The following is a 22,907-nucleotide window of genomic DNA, read 5'->3' on the forward strand; positions in this document are numbered from 1 at the left end:
CCTCAGCAGAACACTCGGGCTCTCGGAGCCCAGTTTTTCATGGTGAGACGGAGGAAAGGCATAGCTATCCCCTAAGGCTGGCGAAGTTAAATGGGCTCATGGAGACAGTGTCAGGCCCCCTGTCTGATCCATGGTAGCCCCAACAAAGAGCCATCCGCTTCCTTTTTTTCTGGACCGTCTGCAGCCTCAAACTGGAAAACTGTACCATCATCACGGGCATGCATACTTTTTACTTTGTTATTTGCCTCTCTCTATGTGTGCTTCTATATTTGATTTATCTTTTTTTCACAGGGGCTTCCCACTAAAGAGATGCTCCCTAAAAATTTATTTAAATCCAGGCATGGTAGTGCACACCCCTGTCATCACAGCTGCTCAGGAGGCTGAGGCAGGAGGATCACACGTTCAAGGACAGCCTGGACAATTTAGCAAGATGCTGCTGCTAAATTTTACAAAATACAAAGGGCGGAGGATTGTAGCTGAGTGATGCAGTCCCTGCGAGTTCAGGTCTCGGGATCCCGAGCAGTATCTCATCCCCCCTGCACCGGGAGAGACGTCGGTGGTGTTCAGCGCCTGCTGAACGCATGCTGCCCCCTTTCCTGTGGTGCTGCTTCTGTGAGATAAAACTCTCCAGGGTGCCTCCGCCAGTCACAGGGTGGCACTGCGCGGTGGCTTTTGCTCCGAGTTGCCACATTCCCTCCCACACTGGAGTGGACCCACGAGTAGGTCCTGTACCCTTGGGGCATTGCTGACATTTCTTCGTATTTGGGTGCCGGGTCAGGCGGGGCAGGGGGAGTCGCTGTGGTGACCTTGGTTTTATGGACTCTGCTACGTGGATGGAGTCCAGCGCATCTCGAGGGTCATGAGATGCCCTTTCCGGTCAGCTCGGCCGCACTGATTGCTTAGTGCACAGATGCGTTTGTTGCTTAGCATTTGTTTCAGGGTTTGCTTCTCACAAGCGACACTTTGTGGCCTCTATTGGTTCCCGGTACACTTGGTGCAGAGTGAGTTAGACACCCTACTTGTGTACTGTTGGCTCTATTCTGTTCCATCCAATTAATTTCAATTTCAGTTCATTCCCTGTTCTTCACCAGGAGTCTTTGTGAGCAGATGGTTCAACCTGTGTAATCGGCTTCAGTTGTTAAGAATTCGTCATGGGGGCGGACATGGTGGTATACCCCTGTCATACCATCACTTGACAGGCTGAGGCAGGAGGATTCCTGCAAGTTTGAGGCCAACCTGGGCTACAAAATGCGTTCCAAGCCGGCCTAAGCCACATAGTGAAACTCTGCCCGCCCCCCCCCCCAAAAAAAAAAGAAAAAGAAAAAACAGAGGAAAAGAATTCATCATGGGGCCAGACATGATAGCATATACATATTTATAATCCCAGCTACTCAGGAAGCTGAGGCAGGAGGATCACAAGTCTGAGGCCAGAATGGGCAATTTTAGCAAGACCCTGTCTCAGAAGGGCTGGGGACGTAGTTCAGTGGGAAAGTGCTTGGCTAGCATGCGTGAGGTCCTGGGTTGCGTCCTAATTCTGGGAAAAAAAGAAAAAAGAATTCACTGTGGGGAGAAAAACCATCTTGTGTTCTCCTGGCTGCCCGTGGCAGTGCTTTTGCTGTTTTGTTTAGTTTTAAGTTTTGAGACAGGGTGTCACTCTGCAGCTCAGGTGGATTTGAATACACAGCGATCCTCCTGCCTCAGCCTCCCCAGTACTGTGATGACTACGCCCAGCCCTCGCGCTTTTCCTCAGGGGATCCCTGAGTCTCCGCTGCTGTCTCACCTGCTCTGTTCCGCGCAGGTCTGCCACGTGAACCTGGAAGGACAGCCTTTCTACTCCAAGAAGGACAAGCCCTTGTGCAAGAAGCATGCGCACGCCATCAACGTGTAGGCCCAAGCATGGGCACGGGCGCGGCCCGGCTGCTCTGCTGTTGGAAACCTGGGGGTCGAAGAGACGATGTTTCTTTTGGGGGGCAGGGAGTGAGCAGGCCCTGTTGGGTATCACTTTAGCCCCCCTCTGTCCAAAGGCCACGTGTTTGCCCAGCTCAGACTAGAAGCCCAATGCAGCTTTAAATCCTGCGCAGCTCTCCCAGGCCCGGACCTGCACTTGTGTCTCTGGGGGCAGGACTGTGGGGAGCCCCAGTGGAGCAGCCTCCTGGGGCTGTGCTGCCCTTGTCCCCAGGGCAGGGACCGAGCCGGAGGGCACAGCGCCCCGCTGCTGCGCCTTGCAACACTCAGGGCTCCTGGAGCAGACAAAATTCAGTGCCAGCAGCGCAGCCTGCTGCGGGGTATTTTTAGAGCCACAGCTGAGCGCACGCTGCTGAGCCCCAGCAGGCTTTCCTCACCAAAAAAGGAAGCGGTATTACGCTCCCAGAGTCCTGCAGCCACCTCTGCTCCAGGACTGCAGGAACAGCCTCAGCTGTCCAGGGGCCAGGCGTCTGTCCCCAAGCTGCTCCCTGCCAAGGCCCCGCTGCACCCCTCTCTCACTTGGAAACTCCCGGGGTTCCCGGAAGGCTGCTTTGCCCCTCTGTGACTGGGTGACATCTGGCCTTTGTTTTGCTTTCAGAGCATGAGTCCCGCATGTGTCACCCCCAAGCCCTCTGATCACTTTTGCATCCGCCTCTCCCCTCCCCCTGCAAGAGAAGAGGGACAGAGCCTGGCACAGGAGGGCAGAGCAGGCCAACTCTCCCAGCCCTCACCCCTGCCAGCCCGCAGCGGCTGCTGGGACCTCTCCTCCACGCCCGCCTGTCCTTGCCAGAGCCCTTCGGGTGCTGTTCACCCGCCTTGCACACCCGTGTTCCCTGCTGGGGGGAAGAGTGGGGATGCTTTGGCTGTTTGGGCCAAGATGGTTGGAGACGTACAAGCTGACTTGCCCCAGCAGCTCTTCCCTAGGTGCTGAAATAGACCTGAGCCTGTGGCCTGCTCACCACGTAGGTGACAGTTGGGTTAGGGAAGCACAGTAGGGCTGTTCAGGAACAAGAGAGAAGCCTTGTTTCCAAGGCTGGGGACAACACAGCCACTTTCCTTTATGGGAAGCACTGCTATGAAAATGTCATTGCGGGCTAGGTGTGGTGATGCACATCTGTCATCCCCAGACTGGGGAGGCTGAGGCAGGAGGAGTGCCGTAAGTTCAAGGCTAGGCTGGGCTGCGTAGTGAGTTCAAGGCCAGCCGGAACTACACGGTGAGATCCTGTCTGGAAAGAAAGAAAGAAAGAAGAAATGGGGTTAGGGCTGGGGCTGCGACTCCACGACTCCACGCTCCAGCATTTGCTTCTCACCCCCGAGACACAGGGACTGCAGATGACCAAGGGGAGGAAAGCAGCCCCACAGCAGGCAGCCGTAGAGAGCTGCTCACCAAGAGGGTCCCGGCGCCCCTCCAGCTCCCTGATCCTGCTTTGGATTCCTCCCTGCACCCTGGGAACGATTTCTAGGAATGCATCCGATTGCTTCCTGCTGAGGGCTCCCAGGCCACCCTACCTAGTGCCTCCCCGCTCTCCGAGGGACGAGGAGCCAGCTGGCCACCGTCCCCAGCCAGCAGCCCGGTTTCTGTTGTTTTTGGAAACACACAGGCCTGAGGAGCCTGCTGCCGTCACAGAAAGGCTCCCCACGGGCGTTTTCCAAAAACGATCTGTGCGGGATCAGGGCCTGGTCTCGAGGGAAAAAGCAGGGCCCTCAAGTTAAGTTTCCAGAATCTCTTTTTGAAGGTTTTAATGTGTTTGCACACACGTGTGATATTAAATAGTGTATTTATGACCCTAAGGAGAAAAAGGAAATAGTTTAAAGGAAAGCTTCACTAGTAGCCAGGCAGAGTGGCCCAGGCCTGTCATCCCAGCTCTCCGGAGGCTGAGGCAGGAAGATCACTGTGAGTTTGAGGACAGCCTGGAAAACATATGAGACCTTTGTTTCACAAAAAGGAAAGTTTCACTGTAATCCTCTGCTGAACGAGTTTTTTCACCTCCCAGAGCTTGAGTAGACACAGAGAGACTCTCATTTACGCCCAACAAACATTTTAGGGGCTTGGGGTTCAGCCCAGCAGTAGAGCGCTTTGCTAGCGTGTGCATGGCCTAGGTTGGAGCCTCACCCCGGCCTAAGAAAGACAAAAACAGCAATAAAATCAGTTGCAAAGGAGCAGAAAACAGAGCGGATTTCAAGGCGGACCCCTGGTTCCTGTGTGCCCGGTGCAGTGTCGGGATCAAGGCCGGGTGGGGTCCTGCGACCCCGGCTTTAGTGGTTCACGGCGGGGGCACACTTGGGGTCTGTGTCTCCTTGCTGGCAGGAACGTGGACGAGCGAGACCGATTGCCGCTGAGCGACTGCTGTCTGCGGTGTCCGTGTTCGGAAGCCAGCTTTTCTTAGGGTGATCCCTTTCCGCCCCCCGCGTGCCTGCCTTGGCATTTTTGGGGGGCTGAGATTTCAGAAGTGGAATGTAGCGTGTTCGAGGTCTGCACAGAGCTGGTTTGCATGTTTCCCTCCTTTGGCCCGTGTGAATTCTACTTTTTAGTAAAATAAATCTCAGAAAGGATGTGGACATACTCGCTTCCTGTGTGAGATGTTTTCATTGACGGGGGGTAGCGTCCTTCTCTGTGGCCACAAGCAAAAGCTGCTCTGCAGTCCATCGGCAGAGATTCCACAAAGATGTGAGAATGTCACCAACGCTCGCCCACGGAAGGAGTTTCCGGGTGTGCAGAGCAGTGAAGGCCAGGACGTGGCGTGTGCTTTGGGAAGGTTTATTTAACTCCTTGGTGGCCAAATATTTCAGATTCATTTATTTTTATTTTGTTCTAAATTAGCTTCATATGTAGAAAGTGTACTGTACTCCTTTCATTTTGTTTGTTTCTAAATAAACTCAGAGTAAACCCTCTTGTGGCTCTTTCTTTCTTTCTTTCTTTTTCTTGGAGTGGTACTGCAGATTGAACCCAGGGCCTTTCCACTGAACCATAGCCCCAGCCCTTTTTAATTTATGTTTTTAATTCGAAACTGTTTTCCTAAATCACTAAGTTGCCCAGGTTGGGTTCAAATTTGTGATCCTCCTGCCTCACCTTCCCAGAGTGCTGGGATTACAGGCTGGGTCACCACACTCAGTTTCTCTGTTTTTTTTTTTTTTGCTGTTGTTGTTTGTTTGTTTTAAAAGGTAACAAGCCAAGTTTGTGATGTATGCTTATAATTCTACTACTCTGGGAGGCTGAGGCAAGAGGATCACATGTTCTAGAAGCCCAGCCAGGGCAATTTAGAGACTTTGTGGGACTGTGTCTCAAAAATAACAATAAGGGGCTGAGAATTTAGCTCAGCGGCATAAGCACCTGCCTTGCAAGCAGGCGGTCATGAGTTCGATCCCTGGTACCGGAAAAAAGAAAAAAATAATAACAATAAAAACTAACAAGGACTTCTCTGCAGTGCTACGCTTAACAAAACCAATCCGTTCTTTTTCAAGGTACTCATTTCCAGGTATTTCTTAGAAGTAAGAGGACAGACGGAATTCAGCTCAGTGGTCAGGCTTCACTGGCTACTCCAGGGTCCAGGGTTCCCTCCCCAGCACCACTTCAAAAAAAAAGGAAAAGGAAAGAGAGCATCGTAGTTTGGAACCTAAATCAGGCTTTTTAAAAAAAATATGAAGTGTTTTCATCTCAAGAACATGGAAACGAGGTTTTCTTTTTTCCCCCCTGCTGGTGGAAGCCTTTGAATGCAGAAGACATGTAAAGCAATTATTTGCTAAGCATAACAAATCCTGCTGGGATCGAGTATCAACAGTATTGATCTGCCGTGCTGAGCTTTCCAGTCGCTGGCATTTCCAGAATTTCCGTCCCTGTCCCTGTCGTCATCCAAAGGCCCAGCTGCTCCTCTCCCGGTGTCGGTGTCGTCCGGCTGCCTCTGGAGCTGGTCAGAGCGGCTTCCTGGGCTCTGCAGCTCAGGCCGGGCCAAGCTGCTCTGCACACCACCCCTGCTCTGGGAGAGGCCGAGCGGGCCTGAGCCGTTCCCATGAGGGGTGAGGTTTCCCGGGGAGGATCCTCTGCTCATACTGATTAGCTTCTTATAAGTAAAGTAACTTGGGGCTGGGGATTTAGCTCAGCAGCATAAGCACATTCCTTGCAAGCGCGTCGTCATGAGTTCGATCCCTGGTACGGATAAGAAAAATAAAGTAATTTATGGATTATGACGGGCAATGCAGGGGATTTTGCTAAAAGTATCAGTTAGCGTCCCAGGCACATTTGGGTTTTCCTCTAAAGTAAATAAGATTCTCCCTGTTTAACAAGAGTCAGTTTAACATAGGTGAGGTGTTCAAGGGTTTGTTGTTGTTGTTGCTGATTTTTTTTTTTTTTGGAAGTAATTAAACAAAGAGGATCTTAAATACTGAGTTTTTAAGTACTCGGGAGGCTGAGGCAGGATTGTTGCAAGCTTGAGACCAACCTGGGCTACAAAGTGAGCACAAGTCCAGTCTGAACTCCATAGGAGACCCTGTCTCGAAAAGACAAAAAAATTTTTTTTTTTTAGTAGGACCAGTACAGTGGGCTGAAAACAGACTTTGGGTGATTTTTGAAGATCAATTTTTTTATTTTAAAGAGGCTAAAACAGAAACCAGTGTAAGTGATACAGGAATTAAAAACATTACAAAATCAGTTACCGTAGTGTCTTTTGGTGGCTTCAAAATAGCTGCAGACAACTTCAGACACAGTAAAAATCAAACAGAACAGAATAGAATAGAAACAAGACAATGAATGTAATAAAGGGCTTCAGAACAAGCCACTAGTAAATCCAAAATGGCCACCATAATATATCTTGGCCATCCTTGAAACAGCTTTCCTGACATCAGATTTAACATAATCAAAACAAAGAGAATAAAACCCAACCCAACAAAAAATTAGAGACCATACAGACTTCCAAAACAAGACCGTGGGGTACAGCAATGGCTGCAACCCTCAGGAGATCCCCGCTAGATGCCACGCTGTGTACATCTGTCCTCTGAACCCGTGACCAGACACTGGCCCTAGACCTGCGATGTTAGTGAAACACCAAACCCCACAGGCATCCAGCTGCAGTTCACCTCCCTGGCTATCGGCACAGCCTGTGTTTCCCTGCATCAGCCTGTCACTCACAGTGCAGGATGGCGGGGAGAGACTGGTACTCCTCGGGGCTGGCGGCTGGCTGCCTCAGTCCAGTGGTGGCCGAGCATGGTGCTGGTTCCCAGACCAGGCTTGCTTCCTGGTGCGGCCCTGTTCTCTCTCTCCAGGTCCCGGAGTGGCGCTGACTCATGGGGAGAGCTGGGGTCGAGCTGTTAAGGAGATCAATCTCCGATTTAAAGACAGACATTATGATGTGTCATGCCTGGAAGACAGGTTGAGGGAATACACAGGTGACTGCGCACTTTTTTTTCATATAAACTCTGAAATCTGCTTGCAGACTCCCACGCTGAAAGTCTCCCTCCCTACAGTTCCATGAGGTTATGGACTTGTTGCATCCTCCCCTTCCCTCCTCTCCCCTTCCCCACCCCTCCCCTCCTCTCCTCTGCTCTCCCCCTCCCCCCTCTTGCTTTAGTGAGCTGGGCCAGGAGGCAGGAACACAAGTAAAACTTCCTGCATGACCCAGGTAGCCTGTGCTCTGGCCAGGCTGCCCCGCTCCTGCTGGTAGCTGTCCCGCTGGAAAATGTGGTCCCAAGTCACTCTCCTCCACCAGCGGAGTGTGCAGCAAGAAGAGAGAGCTCCCCAGGCCCCGTCCTCCGTCCTCCGTCCTCCATCCTCCGTCCTCCGTCCTCCGTCCTCCGTCCTCCGGGGCTTTGATCCCGCCTTCCCACCCTCGGGGATCTCATGCTGAGCAGGCTTCCAACAAGGCTGAAGCTGTGCCTGGTCCAGCAGTTGCTTCTGAAAAGCAGCTCTGGGCTGCTCGCCTCTCCTTCTGGGTTTAGGTTCCAAGTTCTTCTCCGGAACAAAGAAGTGGAGGAAATGAGCAAAAAGCAGTGACAAAGCTTATTCCAGAACGTAAAAGTGAACGTGGGGGAGAAGCTGACCTGCAGAGCGAGCTCAGGACAAGAGGAGAGGAGAGGAGAGGAGAAGAGAGGATAGAAAGTTCGCCCTGCACCTAGAGACGCAGCGCGGCCTGCGGGGAAGGTGCAGGAAGGCGCGGTGGCCCTGAATCAGATCTCACCTAAACAGAAAGTAAACCTCATTATTTTGTCACTTTTTACAGAGATAGTAATTTTTTAACATTTTTTTCTTTTTTCTTTTGTCGGTACCAGGGATTGAACTCACGACTGCGTGCTTACAAGGCAGGCACTTATGCCGCTGAGCTAAATCCCCAGCCCTGAGATAGTAATTTTTAAAAAATAAAGGTTGGAGAAAAAGAAGGCTCCCGGAATGATAGAATTGAAAACTGAATGGCAGGAATCTAAGTGACCATCGAGGTCTTTCCTAGATGAGAGGACTCGCCCACAGGCCAAGCGGCTTCCTCACTGGGCCCGGCAGGCAGGTGCTGCAGGATAAAGGTGGACTTTGACACCGCCGGTTGCCATCCATCCAGGTGGGGCTAACTCACACCACCTGGTGATCCTGGAAGCCTCCCAAAGCCTGGGTGTGAAGGAAACAGCTGGGCGTGCACACCTGTAAACCCAGCATTCGGGAGGCTGAGGCAGGAGGATCCACACAAGTTTGAGGCCAGCCTGGACTACGTAGTGAGATCCTGTCTCCAATGAAGAAAACCAAAAACAAAACAAAAAAAAAAAACCAAACAGCCCAGAAACTTGAGCCACACCTATCAGAATTTGGCATCATTAATTTGTTTCAAAATTTCTGCCCTCCTCATCTGAGAGTTGTGAAATAAAAAATTGTTGGTTCATTTGCTCATTCCCTCCCCCCACTTTTCCTGAAAGGTCTGACCACAAACTCACCGAAACCTCCTGCTTCAGCCTCCCCGTTGCTGGGGTTACAGATGTGTGCTACCATGCCCAGCTCATTCCTTTCCTTTTTTTGTTGTTCACTGTGTCACCTCATAATTACTGAGCACCTAGGAGGTGCCAGGTCCTGCTCTGGGCAGGGGGGACGAGACAGGACTCTCAACAGATAAAAACCTCCGCTCTCAGGGAACTTACTTCCAGACTTCACAATAAGATCAAGGGACAGTGCTGGGTCGCATGATCCTGGGAGTGGGCTGTACTGCCAGGGGTGGGGCCACGGCCTGCAGGGTCAGCCTTGGCTTTGCCGAGACCACCCTCACCCCATGTTACAGTCTCATACGTGGAAGCCGTGCGGCACCCTGGGCGGGATCTCTGCTCCTCCGCTCGCTGTAACTGGTTTTCCAGTCGGCCCACTGTGCGTTTGAAAATCTTATGATTCAAACCTACCTGGAGCCCACCTCACCCCTGTGCCTCACAGCTCAGCAGATGCACCGTGCAGAAGGCTATGTACCCTGTCTTTTGAGCTTGTTTCAGTTAGGAGCTGGCCAGCTCTTGCCTGGAGGGTGGCCCTCTAGGTTTGATCTCTAGTGTCACCAAAGTACAGAAATACAGGAGGGTTTTCTGTCCCTTGCAACTGGGAGAATCCTCATTAATATGTCCTGGGAGGAATTCAAGATGTGGGGGAAGCTGAGGCCCCCAAGACCTGCCACCCAGCTTCCCGGGAAGTTGTGTGGATCTAAACACACAGTATAAGAAAAGCAAAATTCCCTCCGTGAGCTCCTGCCTCAAAATAAGAGGCGAAAGCAAAAGAACTTTAAAAGGACCAGGATTGGGCTGGCGGGTGGATTCGCCTGCTGTGCACGGGGCCCTGGGTTCCACCCCCAGCACCAAATCCAAAAGCAGTGATTTACTGCAGACGCGGTTTCCTGAGCTGTCCCCCTCGGGTAGGGTCCCCAGTGCTGCCCGGCTCAGCTCGCCCCTTCCCCTCAGTGACCCCTCTGCCATCCAAAGAGGCCACCCTGTCATGGAAACTGGAAACCAGGGGATCACCCTGCGCCTTCCCTCTTTCTGACAACAAGCAATCGGGCATGTCGCTACGTGCCCCTGGCCCTGGGCTTGTCCTCTGTGCAAGGCCCCAGCTCCTGCCTTTGTACACCCTCCATTCCGCTTCTCTTCTGCCCACCTCTGAGAGTGACCCTGACAAACTGTGGACTCAGGTGCCAAGCATCTATGGCTGCCCATGATCCCTGGACAGGGCCGCAGCTAAGCTGCACCAAGACCCCCTGTGCTGGCGCTGCCCACCTCCCTCGTCCAGCCCTCCTGGCACGCGGCTGCCTTTGACTCCCCTTATATTTCTCAACACCCCTGCACGTTTGCTTTTTTTTTTTTTTTTTTTTTTTTGAGACAGGGTCTCACTCTGTAGCCCAGGCTGGCCTCCATCTCGTGATGATCCTCCTGCCTCAGCCTCCCCAGTGCTGGGGTTATAGGTGTGCACCACCATGCCCTGCACTTTTGCACACTTTGACAGTTGTCTCGTTAGTCTCTCTGCCCTCCTTATACAAGCAGCAGCTGTAAAGATGGACTCTGAGCGCACTTGTGTCTCAGCCCAGCCGAGCCAGATTCTGCTCTGGGAGCTACCTAATATTTTGTGTTTTCACTGGAGCATGCTCTTTGGTTTTTCCACCCACAGGTAGAGGCCTCACACTGGAGAGACTTGGGACCCAGACGACAGAAGAATGCTGTGATTGTTATCCCTTAGCTGGAACCGGAACGAGATTCCTTTCATCACAAGCAAATTCTATTCAAACATGGAGACATTTCATCCGTACACTCTTAGGCCTGCGCTTCTATTTGCAAATTAGTTGCTCCCCTGCCTAACCCCAGTTCAAAGTCCACTTGATGCGGGAAGGGGAGGCAGCCCTGAGGGCCAGGGAGCAGCCAGCAGCTGGTGCTTTTGGTGTTTCCTTGTAATGGAGCACTTGGAACGTGGCGCTGTGGCACGCAGAGTGCACCTGAGGCAGAAGGCAGGCATGGCGGCCCACACTGTAATCCCAGCGCTGGGGAGGCTGGGGCGGGAGGCTGAGGCAGGAGGGTCTCTCCAAGTTCACGGTCAACCTGGACTACATAGCATGTTCAAGGCCAACCTGAACAACAGACGGACAGACAGACAGAGAGGTGGCAGGAAGCGGTGATGGGGTCTATTTTGCACGTGGTCACCTCTGTAGAGACCCCAGAGAGTCCCTTCCCACCGGACTTGTATCTTCCTGCGGAACTGCAGGGGGCGCATTGCAGAAACAGAGCTGCATCAGAGGGGGGCTGGGGCTCAGGTCTGCAGCTTCTTCTACCTTTTCTCTTTCTTTTCTTTTTAATTTTACTTTAAAGAGAATAAAATCAAACAAAATAAAACAGAATAAAGTCAATCAAAACAAAACAGCAACAGTGATACAGGATACTGGGAAATCAAAAAGGGCTGCCTTGGGCCAGGGGTTTAGCTCAGCAGCACAAAGCGCCTCCCTGGCAAGTTCGAGGTCATGAGTTTGATTCCCAGTACCAAAAAAAAAAAAAAAAAAAAAAAAAAACCAACACAAACAAAACAAAACCAGGGCTCCCATAATGTCTCTTGTTATCTTCAGGATTACTGCCCATCCCATCAGACATAATAGAATGAAACAAACCAGAACAGAATGAAACCATTCAAAACAGAACATTGAAGAAAACAAAACAATAAAATGGGACACAATAAAACAGAACAATATCGGATTTCAAAAACAAGACAGGAGACCCCCCATATTGTTATATTGCATATTGCATATATTGCATATCATTATCCTCTAGACAGCTGCTCACACTACGGGCTGTAGGCCTGCAAAGTTAATCAGTCAACACAAGTATGAAGTTGGTTTTGCACCTCGGTTGCTATCAACTCAGCCTGTGCTCCTCTGAACCCACCAGTTGCTTCTGGGGGGCAGCTGGCTCACAGGAAGGGTAAACTGGCTTCTTGCTTCTCTTCCTGGCCTCTTTCTTTCTCTTTTTTTGTTGTTTGCTTTTGTTTTTTGGGACAAGGTCTCACTGTGCAGCCCAGGCTGGTATCAAACTTGAAGCAATCCCCTTGCCTCAGCCTGCGGTGTGCTGCGATTACAGGTGTGCACCACCACGCCTAGCACTGTGGTGCTACTTTAAGGAAAAGAAGGTGTCACGTCCAATGCCAAACTGAGTGTCCATTTAGAATGGAACAAGTGGTCTCACAAGGGGCTAAGTCCCAGCCCTGTGGGCTCTCTCTCGGGAATCTCTCCAGGCAGAGCCCTAGAGCAGCCTGGAGCATTCACCACTGCACCCCAGGGAGCTCCAAGCCACACGCTTTTCCAGAGAAGCTGCGCTGGCCCTGGGCCTCCACATCGAAGGACCTGGGAGTCCTGTGGTCCTGGGTCCCAGCTCCTGCTCTGCACTGAGAATCGGCGCTGGATGTCCAGGGCCAGCTGGGAACAGAAGCCAGCTCTGCCCTGCAGCGGGAGGGTGAATCCGGATGATCCGGTGGTCAAGGTTGGACAGCTCCGGGGCCCTGCCTCCTAATGAGGGGTTCCCTAATCTTCCAGGGTTACCACGGAAACCCGGAGCCTGCAGGCTGTGGGACGGAGGGAAGGGTGGTAATGTTAGGGTACAGTCTGGGATGGGGTGCTGCGCACGCCCTAGGCAGCAGTTGGATACCCCGCCCTTTGGGAGCAGCTTGGACGGATGAAAATGACCAGGGCCATCTCCTAACTTGTAGGCCCATGATTATAACATGGCTTCGGAGTAAGGACACAAGTGCTCTACTATTTATTTACTTATGTATTTATTTTTGTCTTTTTCTTTTTTATTGGTACTGGGGATCAAACTCACCACCGCCTGCTTGCAAGGCAGGTGCTTATGCCGCTGAGCTAAATCCCCAGCCCCTCTACTATTTATTTAGCTTTAGAATCAGGGTCTTTCTGTGTTGCTCAGGCCTCAAACTCGTGGGTTCGAGCAATCCTCTTGCCTCCCGAATAGCTGGGACTGCACAAGCATATGGCCATGCCCACCTGCGTGCTTTATTTTCACTGGGCCTGGGGCTTTGTGTATCTCTTCTCAAGCCTCGGTGGTAAGTGCCTGAAATCCCAGCACTCTGGAGGCTGAGGCAGGAGGGTTGCTAGGAGTTCAAGGCTGGCCTGAGCTACACAAAAAGAGCCTGTCTCCAAAACAAAAAAAACCCAAAACATTGATTTTATGTATCTCTTCTCACTGAAACTTCATAACCCTATAGGTAGAGAAGCCAAGCTTCAGGTGGAATCTATGCCTTTCCCTGAAATATTTCTCCCCACAGGTACCAGTTATAAAATCCTGGAGTTCAGCGGCTCTTCTCCCCGAAGTGTTACCTTCATCAGAAACACTGAGAGGAAGATGGGGTTGAGTGCAGGCCACAAACATTCACAGAGTCTTTCCTTGGAGGCCTTACAAAAGCAGCTAATTCTTATGAACCTTATCAGCCTCCAGTTGGGAGGCCGAGGCAGGAGGATTACTGTGAGTTGGAGGCCAGCCTGGACTACATCATGAGTTCAAGGCAGCCTGGGCTACATAGTGACAGACTCTGTCTTCAAAAAAAAACAGAATTTTTTTTTTTTTTTTGGTCTTTTTCCTTTTTATCAGGATTGAACTCATGACTGCCTGCTTGCAAGGCAGGCGCTTATGCTGCTGAGCTAAATCTCCAGCCGCAAACAGAAATTTTTTTAAAAAAAGAAAGAATTGTCCATGGCCAAACCACCCCGCATGGGCATGAGCTCATCTGAAAAAAATCACTCATTAATAAAAACCCCGTGTCCCAGAGGTGTCCCGTGTACTGCCATGTTCACGCTTAGTGCCACCGCTAGGTGGCAAGGCCCCAGGAGCCACTGGCTGGGATAGTGTGCCCGGCAAGCCAACCGTCCAGCCTGGCCACTTGGCCGTGGCACTGGGGCTTTTGGGGCGGGGCACTGTGGAGCCCGGCTGGAGCAGACTGTGTGCCAATCAGCGCGCTGCATGGCTGTGTTTGAAGTCGGGCTCATTAAGCATTTTACAGCTGTTTTCTCTCTTCTGCAACATAAACACCAGGACCCAGAGCTTTCCAGACAACTGAAGGAAGGAGGCAGCACAAGCCAAGCCAGGGGCTGATTGTGTACTGACTTTTGGCACCAGGAATCGAACTCAGGACCTTGTGCTTGTCAGGCAGGTGCTGTGCCGCTGAACTACATCCCAGCCCCCTGGCTACTTCTTGAGTCCTGGTCCCAGCTCCTCTTGTGCCTGTGCCATCAGACTGAAAATACTCATTTTTGTAGATGTAGAATCTTGACTTCTGACAAGTTTCTCCCAAAGTCAAAAACTTTCACAGTCAAATTTCTGAGTCCAAAAGAGTTGTTTTTCCAACCTGTCACGCGGCTCAGCCTGCTCCCGGAGACTTTCTGGTGCACGGAAGCAAAAGCAGTCAAGAAAACCTCAGCACTGACTAAAGTTCCTGGAAGAAGGGAAGGAAGAACAGATCAACATTTTTGGACATAGAAAGTTCTGGAAGGGCCCAGGCTGCTCCTGAGCCAGGCATCATGGCGTCCGCCTTGCCAAGCCAGACCTGCTGCCTGGGGCTGGGCAGGGCCATTGCAGCAGTGTCCACCCAGCGCTGTGCTAGACAGTTTGTAATTTGCTGTAGCAGCCGGCTGCTCCTCGTTAAGCCTGTAGGATCATGTCTGTGCTTTTCGGAAACAAGGATTTCTTTTTATGGTTCTCTTCACAGCGGTAAAGCCAGAGGCCTCTTCAGTCCCGTCAGGCCGGGCCCTGAGCGCCTGGATCCTAGTGAGAGCCGGGTGCAGGGTGCTGGGATCAGAAGCCCTGCTTCCAACAAGCAGCTGTCTCTGATTCGGGTGGAAAGAAGGCAGATCTTCCAACCCAAAGGCGCTGCCTGCAGTGAGCTGTCAAGAAACTGCAGCTCTGCATGACACCAAAACTTTCTTCCCTGGGGACAGATGCCAGCCCAAACTGCCTTGGTCTAAACAAAATGAGTGGGTTTAGGAGCTTTAATTTTTACTAATCTAGAAAGGCAGCTGGGTGTGGTATAATCCCAGCACCTGGGAGGCTGAGGCAGGAGAATCATCATGATTTCAAAGCCAGCCCAGGCTATATAGTGAATTCAAGGTTATCCTGAACTCCAGAGGGAGACCCTGTCTCAAAAAATCAAAAACCAAAAAGCTGAAAAACAAACAAACAAAACAAAAACAAAAAAAAAAAAAAACAAGAGAAAGAGAAACAACACACACACATACACAAACCTACCAAGAAAAAGTGTAGGGGACTCGTAATTAGCCTCTGCCGAGGAAGTCAGTCATTAGGCACCCTGACACCCTAGCAATTAGCAGGTCTCTGGAGAACAGCAGTATCTCCAAAGAGGTGCGGAACAAGTAGGAGATAAGGGACTATAAAAATCACAAGCCTGCGGTCTTTCATCACAGGATAATCCAATGCGAGTGAATTAATGGGCAAGAGCTCAGTAATAGCCTCCGCAAGGAAACCAGAGCTCTGTAGTAGGATATCCTCTTTCCGCACTCAAGCACCCAATTCTTCCAATTTTATATACAGCGGAAGCAATTAATTGTACTGGAAAGCAAGGCCCAGCTGCCTTTTCCTGATGGTCTCAAAGCAACAAGCACCATTGTTCAGCTTCCGGGACAGACGGAAAGCGGCCTCCAGCAAGCTGGAGACTCTTCCCGTGGTTTTCAGGGTGACTTTCCCAACGACAAAGCCACATGTGGATGTCTAAAACTCAGCTCTCCTCATCATCACACATTTCCAGGAGGAGCAGCTGTCAGAAAGTTAACATTTCACTTGCAAAATAATCCAAACCTGGGATTGGATGCAAGTCTTCCTGAAGCTCCATGCGGCTCGATCCTCTCCTTTGCTCTGTGTTGATTTGCAGCCGAACTGTGTTGTCTCTGCTTCTGCAGTAAGTGTACGTGGAGCGTGGCCACGATCACGCTGAGCAGATAAGATTGCTTGTTATTATTTTTGCTAAAAAGCTGCAAACATTTCCAGCCATTGGGCTGGAAGGTGTGGCTTGGCTTTTAGATGCATGGAAACACACTGTACCTCACCAATCCACAGACGCTCACTGTTTCCCTTTGAACCTGTCTGAGGTTGGGAGGTCTTGCTATTGAGGACGTGAGGTGGTGTAACTGGCCACGCCTGTCTGAGTTATCCTCACACCAGGGGCTACTTGGAATCAGTGGCATCTTCGATCAGATGAAAGGCAGTATAGATTCTCACTAGTCTGAGGCACTGTCACCACCACAGCAGCTTCTTACAAAGCACAACATTCACGTCAACCTCATAAATGAACAGGGTTGGATTCTAACTTCACCCTGGCAAATACACCTCTTGCTATTGTTTTTATCTCCAATCTTTTTGTTTAAATAATTTTTTTCCGCAATACTAGAGATTGAATTCCTGCTAGGCAAATACCATGGAGCTACACCCTCAGCCCCAATGTTCTCTTTCTTTTCCTTTTTTTTTTTTTTGAGACAGAATCTTGTTATGTAGACCAGGCCGACCTTGAACTTGTGGCAATCCTCCTGCCTCAGCCTCCCGAGTGTTGGGATTGTAGGCCTGCACCACCACACCTGGCTATATTGCCTTTTAACATATTTATTTGTACATCTATTTTGTTATTGAGGATTTTTTTTTTTTTTTGGTCTTTTTGAGACAGGGTTTTGCTGGGTAGTTCAGGCTGACCTTGAACTCACAAAGATCCTCCTGCCTCTGCCTCCTGAGTGCTGGGATTATAGGGGTGAGCCACCATGCCCAGCTGTACACATATTTTGTAATATAGAATTAACAAACGCTTAAATATATCTTGCCAAGTGTCCTAAAAGATATATAATGTTAAACAATTAAAAACCTGATTCTTTTGAAAGACTTTTATTCATATTAATAATAGTATATATTTATGGGGGTCCAATGTAATGTTTTAACACGTGTAAACATGCATGGGTCCAATCAGGGAAGTTAGTACTCAAACCTCCTTATCACATTTGGAGGCTGGAATTCTTCATGCAATAACTAACAGGTGCATGAGGCCTAGTTCACTGTCCCTAACACCACACCACACACACACACACACACACACACACACACTCACAAATCTCTGTGGGGACCAGGCTCCCCGTCTAACTGAGCTGTACTCTCCTGAATCTTAGCAAGAGTCATGGCAGGTGTCACAAAACACAATTCCAGAAAGCACCCATAACCCCAGGCAGGACAGGAATGGTGGCCCCTGGAGTTGTAACCTTGCAACCATGACGCTCAGCACAGTAACTACAGCAACAGTGGTCACTGAGCAGGGGTAGAGGGGCTGGCTGGAAGGAAACCTGAATGGCACAGTGGATGGATAGACAGAGTCTGCGAGCTTCCCTCCTCCAACCGCTCCTGGCAGACAATGCACAGCAAAGGACAGGGCCGGTGGGTGAACCGGTGTGCCCGGTCACACAGGTGGCACCGAGCCACACCCAGGAATACAGCCAATACCTGTGTGGGCTGCGGGCAGTGGGGACAGGTGGCTGCTCACGCTGCTGCTCTCCTGGCGGGGACTTTGTCACCTCGGATTGAGTCTTCAGCCATGGCACCTGTACTCCCAATGACTGGCCACCAAACTCGAATACTCGGCTCCTGACTCAGTTCTTGGGATTTAGAACAGCAGCCTAAAGGAGCTCTCGGGAAGAATCAGTGTTTAGGAGTCGGATATGGTGATGCATACCGGTAATCCCAGCAACTCAGAGGCTGAAGCAGGAGGATCACCAGCTATATAGTGCATTCAAGGCTAGCATGAACTATAGAGACCTTGTCTCAAAAAACAAATAAAAGACCCCCCTAAGTCCTCAAAAGAATAGATATTAGGGGTCTTTTTGAATATACTCATTACACTTAATTACTTATTTATTTTGGGACTTTCTGGAGGCTAAGCCGGTGGTCTACCACCAAGTGACACTCCCAGCCTAGATTTTTTTTTTTGAGACACAGTCTTGCTGTGCAGTTCAGGCTGACCTTGAACTCTTTCAAGATCCCAGGATGATCTTGAACTCTCCATGATCCTTCTGCCTCAGCTTCCTGAGTGCAGAATTACAAGTGTCTGTCACCATGCCCAGCTTTATTAATAATCAGATAAACATTATACATAATATACTCAGTATTTTATACACAAGACTTTATATTCTATACAGGCATTATATATACTCAGTACCGTATGTAGTATATATATATATATATATATATATATATGCATTATGTATTATATATGCTGCTTATCTGGTCAGAAACAGTCCCAGTGTGAGAGGTCACAAGCCCACCGGTGTCAGGGCAGAGACAGGCCAGCTGCAGGGGCTGATGGGGCTGGGGCAGAGGAACTGTGCCTACTGAGTGGAGCAGAAAGCAAACGCCAGGTATGGTCCGCAGTACAGGAGGCCTCCAAAGTCCCGCAGAGCTAGGGGAAAGGAGGCCAGGGCTAGGAGTGGAATTCACAGGCGCCGAGGACCTAGAGGCAAACACCTGGGGGCAAATGAGAGGGGCCAGGCTAGGTTGCAGGGCTGGGGCAGAGTTCAGACAACAGACAGAGAAAACCGAATTCCAGGGAAATTACCAGGCCAGGTACTAAACGGCTGCGGGTCCCTTTATGAGGGGGTCAAAGAGCAGAGCGTGGTGGTGCACGGTTGTGATCCCAGCGCTCAGGAGGCTGAGGCAGGAAACATCTGGGTCTGTGGTTAGGAGAAGGGAACACTGGAATCGGACTGGGGCCTAGGGGCGGCCACTTGCCAGCAGCACCCCCCTGTGAAAGGGCTGTCAGTCACGGCACACTGGTGCTACAATTAAAGCGAAGTTAAAAATGCAGCAGAGTCGAGAGAGAACAGTGATTTGGAAGTAAAAACAGAAAACAAAGCAAAGTTCTATACCTTTACGGGAATTCATGCTTTCCGGCTTTTCTCTGGTCCACTGAGTCATATTTATCTACATTCGTCTTTCTCATGGACGCTATTTCTATTACGCTTTGCATTCTAGAAATGCATTAGAGTGGTAATGTCTGTGCAAAAAAAAGAAAAATGAAGCTGTTCCCTTTGAGACAGGCTCTCTCCACGTAGCTCAGCCTAGCTTTGACCGTAGCACGCAGCCCAGGCTGGCCTCAAACTCATGGTGATCTTCCTGCCTCAGCCTCCCGGCACATACCATCACACTTGGCTCTATTCTACCCATTTAACACTGGGTGTGAAAGCAACCCAAAGTGTCACCTGCCAAGGGCAGCCCTTCACTTGTCCTTACTGGGCTCCAGCTTATCTCCATTGCCACAGAGACTCCGTGCTGCCTTTGCCTTGTAAAATCTTTACAACAGGAAAATGACTTGGGATGGATTAGCTCGGATCAATCTATTGAACTTGGAAGGCAGACACCCCATTTCCCTGGGGATGATGTGGTGCGTGGATTGCCTGGCCAGTCATCACCTTTCCCACACAGCCTTGCCTCCATCTAAGATGAGAAGGGTCTGGGGGACCAGGCCCAGCGATGCCCCTGGGGACTCTGTCCTGACCTAGCTCACTCTGTTCACAAATCTCCCAGTGCTTACCACACGCCAGGCACTGGGCACTGAGGAGGGACCTCAGAACCTATTGAGAGTTCCCTCTTGCAGTCCTCACCTTCTGGGGGGCAGGGGGGACTCAGGTCATAAATTGAATCAACAAGGTGATTTCGGATGATAAAACACGGTACCAAGGTAACATAATTGGGTGTCCATGTGAGGTGGGTGAACACGGAAGGTGTCCCAGAGGGGCTGACAACTGCATAAAGAGGGTCCTTCCCATTCCAAACTTGTACTTCGTGATTTAGACAGGTTCCACTACCTCTCTTATTGAACCTCACAGTGCAGGGACCGACCCCGTGCCTGGCCCCTCTGCTAACCAGCTGGAACACAGAACAGGAACTTGGACATGGAAGAGTGCTGCCTGCCACTTCAGGGGCCGGACCATACGTGTCCAGATGTCTCCCTCGGTTTCCTGGCTGCCGTTCACTCAGTGGGCAGGCGAACTGGAGAAGCAGGTTGGCATGCAGACACATGCCAAGAGGCAGAGAACACCATGCCCCTGCTCGGTCCCAGGCAGGTAGGCAGGCAGGTTGCCCGTTGTGCTATGTTCAGGATTCAAGCCCGGGCATTGAGTGAGCTTTTCTAAGGAGAGGCAAAGGATACCAGGCCACATTCCCAAAGGTCTGAAAAGGTGATTCTTTTGTAGCAAAGGAAGAGATGATATCAGGACAGAAAACTCTATGTCCCGGTGTTATTTCCATTTTAGTGACCTGTTACACAGGACCAACAGCACCAATGTGTACATTTCGGAAGCCAGAAGTGCTAGAGTTCCAACTTAAGGTTCTTGGCTATTGTGCAGGATGTGTCAGAAAGCCTAGCAGCGGGGCTTCTTCTGCCCTGTCTCATGGCTCAGCATACAATCTTTAGACAATCAGGCTGAACCTCTTTGAGCAAAACATACACCCTTTCTCTTAAAACTGAGGGAGGGCAGTATGTAGGAAACTCAAGAAAGAAGTGATAAATTTTAATGGCTGCAACGAAATCTCTCCTATCATATTCTTCTTGCAAAGCAAGATACTATAAAAAAAATACTGTAACTCATGACTCAAACCTGAGCCAGCAAACCAGCTCACAGACAGGATCAGTAAGGAAAACACAGGAAAGGTAGTTTGGAATTACAGAGGGTGTCTGAGGCATTAAAAGCAGAGGTAGGTTAAAGAGAAAAGGGGACATAACAAAAGATGCACAAAAGCAATGAAAGAAAATAAGGAATGTAAACATTAATGCCAGCATGTAAGAGAATCACCCAAGCATCCTGGGGCAAGATTGTGTGTTCACATAAACAGCAAGGACTGGTATACTCCTTCCCTTTTATCTTTTTAAAAGACTTAACCTATCTTATGGAAAGCGAATCCACGGAATGTGATCCATTCGTGGAAACCCTTACCAAGAGGTTAGTAAGGGTCAACTTTGGTTAAGAACCGACCTATCTCCTCTTGCTTCACCTATTGGTCACTGAATACTCTCGAATTGCATTCTGCACAAAGAGCGCGGGGGAAATGAAAGAAAAGCGGCCTCGACCATTGTTCGGCCTCCCGTGGAGGGTATCCGAGGTCAGCGGCGGCGGGAAGGTGGAGCGCGCTGTATTTATAGCGTGCTGACTTCTCTCCCGCAGCTCCTTATCTTAGGCCTCAGGAATGTATTCGCCGGCTCGGCTGGAAGATCACAGCCCCCGCAGGCCGGGCTGGGGCGCGGGATCCCGGCTCATGGGGAGGAGGTGGGGATCCTGATGCAGTGGGACCACATTTTTCTTGGCGGCAAACACTACCAGCATGGTCCGGCCACCCACACCCAGGGGCCTGGTGCCATCGCGCCCGCTGCCCCGCGCTCTGCGGTGTAGGCGAGCTGCCGAACAGGGTGCACGCGTCGCAGCCTGGGGGTCTGGGGTTCCGGGGACCCAGGACCGGTAGGCTCCGCTAACTGTGGCGGAGGGACCAGAGACTAGCCCAGGGGAAGCCCCTCTGCAACGTCTCCCGGAGCCCGGAGCCTTCGGGCATTTCCGCCGCGCGCTCGGCTCCCCTCGTATCCGGGGTGGGTGGAGAGGGCGGGGCCGGCGCTTAGCAGTGCGCACGCGCCTTCCCGCCCCTCAAGGAGACCCCACCCCCCGGCCCGCACCGCGCGCCCCTCCCCCGCATGCGAGCGTCGGCTACGGCTGAGGCGGCGACGGCGGCCGAGATTGGAATCCGCCTGCCGGGCGGGCGCGGGCGCGGGCGCGGGCAGACGGGGGCGGCCGGAGGGGAGTGGCGGCCAGGAGGGCTCGGGCTCCGCAGCGTCGGTCCGCGCCAGACGGGGAGCGCACGGCCGGCTGCGCGAGGGGCGACCGGGCCGGGCCGCAGCTCGCCGAGGGCGGAGGCCGAGCCGGGCCCCGCGCCGCGCCCCGCGCCGCGCGCCGAGGCCGGAGGATGAGCTCCGCGGCGTCCGGGTGAGTGAGTGAGCGCGGGCGCCGCGGCGGGGACCGGGAGGGCTCGGCGCCGCGCGCGGGCCCCTTTGTTCCGCGCACTCAGGCGGGCCGCGGCGGGGGGCGGCCGGGCGCGGGCGCGGGCGCGGGGTCCGGGCGGCGCGGGGTCCGGGGCCGGGCTCGGCCTGCGGCGGCGGCGGCCACGGAGGAGACCGGGCCGCGGGCCGCTTCACCTGTCGTCCCGCGAGGCCTACGCGGCGGTGTCTGCGGCGATTCGTGCTCGGATTTCGGAAAACTTTGTGCTGCTGGATCGCACGTACCCTTCTGCCTCCTTCCAGACACCCAGCGGGAATGTTTGGCACAGCGGGGAAAAGAGCTTGCGTCAGGGAAGAAAAATAATACGCTGTGCTGGGGGCTGGCGGGTGCGAGCTAGCGAGCGAGCGCCGTCGTGATCCCGACGCCCCGGCGCGGTGAGGCCGGTCGCGGGCTTCTCCTGCTCGGCCCAGCAGCTCCGCTCCGGACGCCGAGGACGAACTTGGCACCAGGGCTAAGTCACGGGCTCCTCCAGATAACCTTGGTTATCGGATTCCACGCTGTTTCGGAGGAGGAAACTGAGATACTAGGAGGTTAAATCACTCAGATCATTGCGCTGGGATTTGAACTCGGGCACATCGCGTTCAGGCCTTCGAGGTGTTTGGTTGTGCGTTTTAATTTTGCAAAACTTTCTGTGAACGCGTTTCCACGAAGGAGCATTTTTCAGTGCTGGAGGTGATCTCCGTTTTGTTGGTTGAGTTGAAAACAGCTCTTTGATCGTATTTGCTTGTGCGGGAAGTTCACCTTTGAATTAAAGGAGAGGCTGACTTAATGCTTATCAGTTTTCAGTTGTTGGAATAAAAAGATCGTGAACCAGAGTGGAGTTTAGCTTTTTGGGTTTAAAGCTAAAAAACAAGAGGGCAGTTCTCTGGACCAGGGACAGGC

The 22,907-nt window shown here is 51.7% G+C and overlaps 2 protein-coding genes and 2 long non-coding RNA genes across 12 annotated transcripts in view; 2 read left to right on the forward strand and 2 right to left on the reverse strand.

Moving 5' to 3' along the window:
• Positions 1 to 4,528, forward strand: part of Ldb3 (LIM domain binding 3) — a 53,225-nt gene extending 48,697 nt beyond the window's left edge. For all 7 annotated transcript variants that reach the window (XM_063233731.1, XM_063233733.1, XM_063233735.1 and 4 more), the window contains one exon: positions 1,799 to 4,528. In XM_063233731.1, the coding sequence (XP_063089801.1) occupies positions 1,799 to 1,888 (90 nt within the window). In that variant the 3' untranslated portion in view covers positions 1,889 to 4,528. The remainder of the gene's footprint in view (positions 1 to 1,798) is intronic.
• LOC134472418 (uncharacterized) lies at positions 4,271 to 6,449 on the reverse strand. The gene is made up of 2 exons (XR_010042221.1): positions 6,402 to 6,449; positions 4,271 to 6,109 (listed from the first exon to the last, which is right to left on the reverse strand). It is a non-coding gene; the product is annotated as an uncharacterized LOC134472418 (long non-coding RNA).
• Positions 6,450 to 11,470: 5,021 nt separating this feature from the next.
• Positions 11,471 to 22,590, reverse strand: LOC106026839 (uncharacterized). Of its 3 annotated transcripts, XR_001200422.3 has the most exons (7): positions 22,163 to 22,590; positions 18,852 to 18,979; positions 18,542 to 18,656; positions 18,319 to 18,385; positions 17,434 to 17,617; positions 15,757 to 15,888; positions 11,471 to 14,380 (listed from the first exon to the last, which is right to left on the reverse strand). It is a non-coding gene; the product is annotated as an uncharacterized LOC106026839 (long non-coding RNA). The 3 variants fall into 3 exon arrangements; XR_010042223.1 differs by having other exon boundaries at positions 17,434 to 18,385; positions 22,250 to 22,590; XR_010042222.1 differs by having other exon boundaries at positions 17,434 to 18,385.
• Bmpr1a (bone morphogenetic protein receptor type 1A) overlaps positions 21,674 to 22,907 on the forward strand; it is a 118,054-nt gene continuing 116,820 nt past the window's right edge. The window contains exon 1 of the mRNA XM_063233740.1: positions 21,674 to 21,953. The gene's annotated coding sequence lies outside the window, so the exon portion shown is untranslated. The remainder of the gene's footprint in view (positions 21,954 to 22,907) is intronic.

Source organism: Cavia porcellus, unplaced genomic scaffold (assembly GCF_034190915.1).
Source record: "Cavia porcellus strain 051 isolate PalLab524CR breed Dunkin Hartley unplaced genomic scaffold, mCavPor4.1 scaffold_23, whole genome shotgun sequence".
In the NCBI taxonomy this organism is placed as follows: Eukaryota; Metazoa; Chordata; class Mammalia; order Rodentia; family Caviidae; genus Cavia; species Cavia porcellus.